This window comes from Micropterus dolomieu, linkage group LG03 (assembly GCF_021292245.1).
Source record: "Micropterus dolomieu isolate WLL.071019.BEF.003 ecotype Adirondacks linkage group LG03, ASM2129224v1, whole genome shotgun sequence".
Lineage (NCBI taxonomy): Eukaryota > Metazoa > Chordata > Actinopteri > Centrarchiformes > Centrarchidae > Micropterus > Micropterus dolomieu.
The window spans coordinates 7,795,081-7,802,703 of NC_060152.1; the positions used below are offsets into that span (position 1 = coordinate 7,795,081).

At 40.3% G+C, this 7,623-nt stretch overlaps 1 protein-coding gene across 3 annotated transcripts; it reads left to right on the forward strand.

The window, feature by feature from the left end:
- On the forward strand, positions 1-2,254 carry bola1 (bolA family member 1). 3 transcript variants are annotated; one of them, XM_046045467.1, is made up of 2 exons: positions 1-147; positions 1,296-2,254. In XM_046045467.1, the coding sequence occupies exon 2, from the start codon at positions 1,317-1,319 to the stop codon at positions 1,767-1,769; it is 453 nt and encodes a 150-aa protein (XP_045901423.1). In that variant the 5' UTR covers positions 1-147; positions 1,296-1,316; the 3' UTR covers positions 1,770-2,254. The 3 variants fall into 3 exon arrangements, with proteins under 3 accessions (XP_045901423.1, XP_045901422.1, XP_045901424.1); XM_046045466.1 differs by having other exon boundaries at positions 46-200; XM_046045468.1 differs by lacking the exon at positions 1-147 and adding an exon at positions 884-963.
- Positions 2,255-7,623: the final 5,369 nt, after the last annotated feature.

Here is a 7,623-nt window from a genome sequence, read left to right on the forward strand (position 1 = left end):
TTCAGCAATTTCTACATGATACAGGATTGTATGTGAGAATTTAGATACAACTCTGACCTGTGGACGGCACTAATACGCGTAGCAGCGTCCACACTGCCGAAATTTTATAAGAAGAAGAAGAGGAGCTTGTGTGCACAAGCACTTCCGGTGAGTGTTGCGTAACGGTAACAGGGACCCAAGCAACTAACTTTATTTGCAAGGTGAGTAACGTTACACGTTAACTTCACCACTCATCATTTAAGCGTATTATAGAACACACAGATTTATGATGTTTTATGGAGAAGTTTGGTGTAGAGACTCCGTTACATTGTCTCAGTTTTCTTACAGATTGGGTTAATGTTTATCATGAAAGCTAAGTGTTAATGCTAGCAAACAAGCAGTGCATTAGCTGAAGTTTAGCTTGAATGTTCAGTTAAGTAACGATAAAACTGGCACTGTAAGGACATTACTGTAAATGCAAAATTGGAAGTCGTGTCACCAACTTACATTCAATTCTAACAGTAACCTAAAACGGGATTTCTAGTATTGTTTGAGTGAACAACTGAGGCTGTCAGTTTTTTTTAACACTCGTCAGCAGGCTAATGTAATAAAGTAACCCTGACTACTAAGAATTATCTTCTTAAGATGTTTGTACTATTTGTAGGAACTTATTTAAGTGTCACTCTCTTATAGAAAAAGCCTCCTTCAGTTCTCTTCACACACAGACCTAACGTACCTCTGCTGCAAACACGTCAGTGTGCCCCGCTTCTTTCCGTCCCTCCCTGGTAACTTTCCCCATCAGCAGTATGCTACGTTGTATAAAGTCGCCAAAAAAAAAAAAAACAGAACTTGTCTTCTGGATTTTTCAGCAGTTGCGCCGCATGTTAGCCATTCAAAACAAAACCAACGTGGTAGCTAACGAATTACATCTGCACTACTGTGTTCACTGTCGCTTTACCTGGTCCACTTAAAAAGACAGTATAGGTAGGCACTGTTATCGATCTGGCATATTGGTACCAACATCAATGCACTAACTGTGAAATGAAGAACTGAACTGTGAACTGCCAACCGAAAACAGCAGATATTTTAAGCTATCTCTTCTCTCATCTGAAATACATGGTGTAGCTAAACATTAGAAATATAGCCAGTTGGTAATGACTACTGTTATGTAAGGGCTGAGTAACTCCAACATGTGGAGGGTGTGTTTAAGACACCCCAAAGCATGTTATTCAATCCAAATGATTAACAGGACCTGAATATCTCTCAGATCTCTGAATTACACGTCACCTGTATTTATACCCATCTGGCTTTCATAGGTGGTCCTGCCGCAACCTCTGATGCTGCCCACTGTCCTCCGCTGTGCTCGGCCCATCTCTACCAGTCTTCCCTTAAGCCGGCCTCTGGCCCACTTCAGACCACACATGGACCCAGACGCAAGCAGGCCTGTTGAAAGGGCTATCAGAACCAAACTGACCGCTAACCTCAAGCCGGACCACTTAGAGGTCCACAATGAAAGCCACATGCACGCTGTTCCCCCCGGCTCTGAATCCCATTTCCGTGTTCTGGTTGTCAGCTCCCAGTTTGAGGGTTTGCCATTAATAAAGCGCCACCGTCTGGTTAATGAGGCTTTGAAGGAGGAGTTGAGTAGCTGCATTCATGCACTGGCTATACAGGCAAAGACTCCTGAGCAGTGGGGGAGTAACCCCACCCTTGCTAAGAGTCCGCCCTGCATGGGAGGCTCGAGGGGAGATCACACAGTGGAGGAGAAACTGGAGGCCGGGCGAGAGTGAAGTCTTGGACAGTGAAGCCATTGTATGCTTGCTGTTAGATTGAACTGTGAAGAATACAGGTGAATGCTATAGGAGAGATTCATGGTTCCTAATTTTACATAACCTATTTATTTTTTTTGGGTTTCTGTGGTTATTATATCATCATAAAACATGAATTGTAAACATTAAATCAGAAGTGTGTTTTAGAGGTAAATGTTGTGCCATCAAATGTTATAATATCCTGCTTCACTACAGGTGGTTGCAATGGTTCAACATCAGTGTTGAATCAATACAAAACAGAGGAAACACTGTAATTCCATCGGCTAATGTGACTTTCCATATCAATGCTCCTGCTCATATCTCTCTGTCTCAGCGATTTTTAGATTAGTGGTGTAAATATTAATTGTATTGTATTTAATGTTGCAGCATTGACCAAGGTCAAGAGGAGATGGTTATAGCTGCGTTTCTGCAAATGAATGAAAATAAACAGTATTCTTAAAAAATTACAAATACATAGGTGATTCATTATTAACAATTTAGGTAGTATTATTTAACCAGAAATCAGAAACAAACAGGAAATGTATTAAAAAGTCTTTACACGTATAGTTGGCAACTTAAAATGTGTAGCAGGGGTAAATACCCTAATAAAAGTTTTTTAAATAATATTTAAAAATATTTTAATAATTACAATAATTTTGGGGGTTTTTACCTTTATTTGATATAAACAGGTGAAGAGAGACAGGGAATGTGATATGCAGCAAATCGTCAGTTTTGATAGCTGATCATTCGAATATGGACAGGATTATCGTTTGCAGTGACTGACAACTTCACATATGGCCATGTGAGAATGTCTTTTAAGAAAGTCTGGAAAAAAACCTTTAACCCCTTCTTCAAGATTCCAAATAACAGCCATTTTTGTGATGGTACTCAAAGCAAAGGAATCACCAGCAAATGGTGCGATGAATGCAAAGAGCTCTCATAGTGTGCCTTCAATGCATTTAATTGTTTAAAAACATGAGTGAGATCAAGTCAGTCATGTGGTACATTCCTTTCTTCATGTCTGCAAGTTACCCTTACCAAATGTGTAAACCTTGGATCCCTTCTACAGGCCCGTCAACCGTTGTGTTAACTGTAATTTTTATCGACATGCTTCTGTAAGACCCAATTAACAACTTAACATCATAATCCTTGTATAGAATAGTTACAATTTTCACTAATGCTTATTTACATCAAATATATTTTAGTGATGTATGACGGTGACTAAAGCCTAATTGATGTGAACTGCCTGTGCTGGGGAGGATCACATCAGTACCACTGGCTCAACACATGAGGGCAGTATGTGCACAAATTATGTGACAAACTGATTTTGGCTAGTGAGCTGATGAATGTCTACAAGATGTCTTCATTATATTCCTTTAAGTCAGATGTACATATTCCAGTCAGTTTTCATTCCTCCTTATAATTGTACATGTATTCTTACTGAAAACTTATTGATAAAATAACACATGAGTAATCTCAGGGCTAATCAGTGGGAAAAAGAACCAGCTGTTATATTTAATAAAATCTAAATATAATCCAATATTTAATGTTTTAGTTCACATAGGATACAAAAAACATAAAACACAAAAGTAGTCTCTGTAACCAAGAGTCACAAAAGTCTTCAATACAGTTCATATGAGTCTATAAATGATCAATTGCATAGTTATATTAATTATAGTTATTTCAGCTTTTCAATGATTGGCTGAACAAACCAGAGAACAATAGCACAGAATGTTCTGTAGTTTGCGCTTGTTCAGAGAATGACACACTCTTGACTGAGTGTGTGCATGTATGTGTAAGTGGGTGGGCGTCTATTTTTGTCTTGGGGTTGTATGTGTCACTTCGAAGGTCTTCTTGTCCTACCCTCAGCCCCGATGACGACCAAAAATCACTCCTCAAGCATGTGAGAGTGATAAAAATTGTTGGTGTTAATAAATGACGATCCTTTACCTCAATAATCATTCATCTGCCAGAGCTTAGCTTCAGATAGTTTTTAAGAGATATCTCCAAATGTGATGCAACACAAGAATGAGACTACACCAACAAAGCCAAAGCAGACTTTTAATGCTTTGCTGCAAAGCTATTCAAAGTTATTGTTAGCTCATAAAGACAGTCCTTCAGTGGAATGTGGTGTCACCTCAAGGTAATGCCTGTCGTCTTCTACAATCACCCTCCGCCTGGAATTGACAGCCTGTCAGGCCTCACAAAAGGCCCCGGTGAGGAGGGTGAACAACTGGTGTCACTGGTTTGGAAAAAGGAAAACACAACTACTTTATGACCCCTGCTTGCCCATTAGAGCCAGGCCTCTAGGGGCAAAAAGCAAGGTCGGTGCTGTGGGAGAAGGCAATAAGCTAGGGTGGACTGCCCGGGGACCTGCAGACTGTCTCTGGCGATAAGATTTAAGTGTCACAATACCAGGTGCTGTTATGATGGAGAGGGAAAAGACACTGAGTCGTCAAGGGTTATGAGGTGGAGTGCAGAGACTTGTCTTCCACTCAAAGGTTGGACTGTTTTACATTTGTGAGTTGTTCATTACCTGGGTGATCACAGGTTTGGTCAGATGACCTTAATAGAATGTGACTTGTTTTGGCCAGAGGTGAAATTGCAAGTGCTCTAATTGACTAGCTTTGTTTCTAGAATCAGTCATTTTGCTTTCACTTAAATAGACATAGTTGAGTAATCCACTCAACTACCTTTGGCAATAAAAGCAGGAATTTGAGAGTAGCCTACAGCTGTGCAATTAAGCTTTAATTGGGAGGAGACTACACTTAACTTTGTTTTGAACCCCTTGATATAAACTTTTTTTGAGATAATCACTCAGAGTGACAATTGGTAGAACGTGAAGTTGAAATGGTTACAGTCAGGCTGCCACATCAGCCCTTTCACAGTAGGTTAGTGTACTAACCAGTGTTGGAAGGTGAACCTGAACGGCTGTGAGATGATCAATGAGACTAAAAAACAAAGTTTTTTGCTCTACAACTTTTCTCAAATCTTTGCTTTTTAAAAAAACAATAATTTAAAATAAACTATCTGAGAAGTTTAGAAGGGGAAATTACTGTAATTGCTAACAACTCATTGATATCTGAAATGTAAAACTAGACACTGATTTCAACGATGTATTGTATTTTATAATCTTGTATTTTTTATGTAAAATATTTCTCTCCATGTAGTGGAGTAGAAGTAATAGTAAGAAATGGAATAGCAAGTAAAGTACCTTAAAATAGTTTTTAAGCACAAGCCCAATCAATGGCATTCCCACATGGGCATGGACACAATAAGGTAATTTGATAAAATAGCTTTGTAATCAATATCAGCTTGGCTTAATATTGACTTAAACTGTGTCAGAGAAATGATGATCCAACTTGTTGATGGTGTATTTGTGGTGTCGATGTAATGAATTTAATTTTATAGAACGGAATTCCTTCAATTTGTCCACCTTTACTTTTGTCCACTGTATCAGCTCAGTCAGAGTTAATTTACAGTAGATGTACACCAAGCCTCTTCTACCATGTCCAGACTCCAGTATGATGGATCTGTCTCCAGTCCCAGGTCTGGCCCATATGACCTGGAGGGTGCAGCAGGTCAGTGGGAATCCACCTTGGCAGTGCTGCTTCTACGTCAGAGCCCTGGGACAGATGGTGCCAGGCTGGGCTGAGACCCTGGGCAAGGCAGGGTTCCCGCGATGAACAGCCGCTGATTTACTCCGCGGCTCCGGACTGGACTCGGGTGCGGGGGGCTCCTTCTGCGCAGATGACCCCTGCTGGTTGCAGGGTCATCCATCGGGAGGGAAGAGGAGGAGGTGGGTTGGGTACGACAAATGGGTGTCTGAGAAAGGGTGGTTTGGTCATCCCAGGGGACTGGCTTCGTCCTCTGGCCCCAATGGTCAGCTGCAGGATCTGTGCAGCATGTGTGTAGGGAGAGCAGCCTGTTAAACACATTTAATTTAAACCCTCACTAGGAACAACAATCATTATGTTTATTTTCTTTAATGCTAAAAGAGACAGTGCACAATAGAAACTTTCAAAAGTAGCATAATATTGACCCAGTAATAGTGGAATACTATGACATGTTGCTCAGTGCTGAAGCAAAAACATTATAGAAGGCAGCTCAAAATCATCAGTCCTAATTACAGTTTATTAATCACAGAATGACTTTTCAAAGCTCCCACGCTGTTCTGGTGATTAATCCTTAGCTGGTTTCATGTTGTAAAAAAACAGAGTTGAACTTAAGGTGATGGTAATAGGCTATTAAGGCCTTTTAATTGGAAACCCCCCTCTCCCCACTTGCCAACTCTCTCTCACACCACATTGCCAACTAATGAAATGCGTGAATAGCCTGCTTGAAAGGAAAGGACAAAAGCAGAGATAGGGAGAAGACAATATCCTTGTGTGGGAGAATTAGTTACACTCAGTAGTCTAAGTATTCAAAGTGCACAGCAAAGAAAAGGGGTGCTAGAGGGGGATTAAGAGAAAAGTCCACACAGGTGGGTTTGCTGGGAGGGAGGAGGGGTCACATGACAGGACGTTACCTCGTTTGATAAACAACAGCCAGGGCCCACAGGAAGGAGGAAGGGAGTCATTTTATAGGCGGAATTAACTGCTTCGCCACATCAGGTATTCATTATGGCAAATCTCCCAGGTGTGCTGTACATGCAAGTAAAGTCAAACATCATAGGAGGCTGGATTTGATGCAAAACAACTTGGACAGACAGACATTTGTTGTGGACAGTAAGGGTGGGAACTGACAGGGACCTCACAAACCGATTCCAAATCACAACTGATGTGTTGTTAGTAATGCAATTTAAAGTTTTTTCTAACTTTTTTTGTAGCAGAAAAACAGGCTCAACATCTCATGATTCATGTGAACAGAAAACAACATACAGAATCGCAGGCAGACCTCTCCACCTTGTTTTCTGAGATTGTTGAGGCATTAAAAGTGGCTTTTCCACCGTGACCAAAGCTAAAATTGTGTGTTACGATTCTGTCCAATATATATAATATATTGATATAATTTGCAGTAACAACTGCATTTGAAACATGACAGATAACACAACTACTTGATCAACATAATTTTCAAATGTATATAAACATGGTTACAATTTATTTTGAAGTATATTTATTTTCCCTTAGACTGATCACTTTGTAAACTACTTAGGGTCAAAAGGTTAATTCCACTCTGGAGAAATAAATATCAAGGGAAATAGTAATTTTAACTAAACTGTCACAGATTATTTTCATTTACTAGTGGAATGGAAGTGGAGCATCCTGTGAACTGCTGAAATAGGTGATATCAAAATAACTTTCAAGAGGTTCCTGAATGTATCAGTAACTAGGTAGCTGGTTGTAATTCCTTCTTACCTTCCTAGCATCTAATTAGGAAAAATTAAGGACAAATATGGGAAAACAACCGTTCATGTAGTTTACTCCATTGGTAAGAAGAAATGTTGTTGATGTGATTTATTGTATGTGTATCACTGTTAACAACTCAAAAAGGTCAGTGAATGCGCATGTGCTCATCAGACAGCCCCATAGCAGATCTGGTGATACTGTGTCTTTCCCAAATGACCAAACTGCCTCTGAAAAAGGATTGGACAAATCAGCTGACAGCAAAGATGAAAAGTAAATTGTCAAAGAAAGTAACATCTGTATCTTCACTGTGGGACAGCCTTTTTGTTAATGCGTTTTTTTGTTCCTCCTGCGCAGCCCAGCCAGTCACATGATCACAGCAGTAAGTCATGGGAGTTTTTCCTGGGGGTGTTTAGGCACGGGGCTGGTTAGGCTGGTTTTCGGGCCAGAGTGCACAGGCCAAGGCCTTAGCCCTAAGCCCTCAGCCCTCC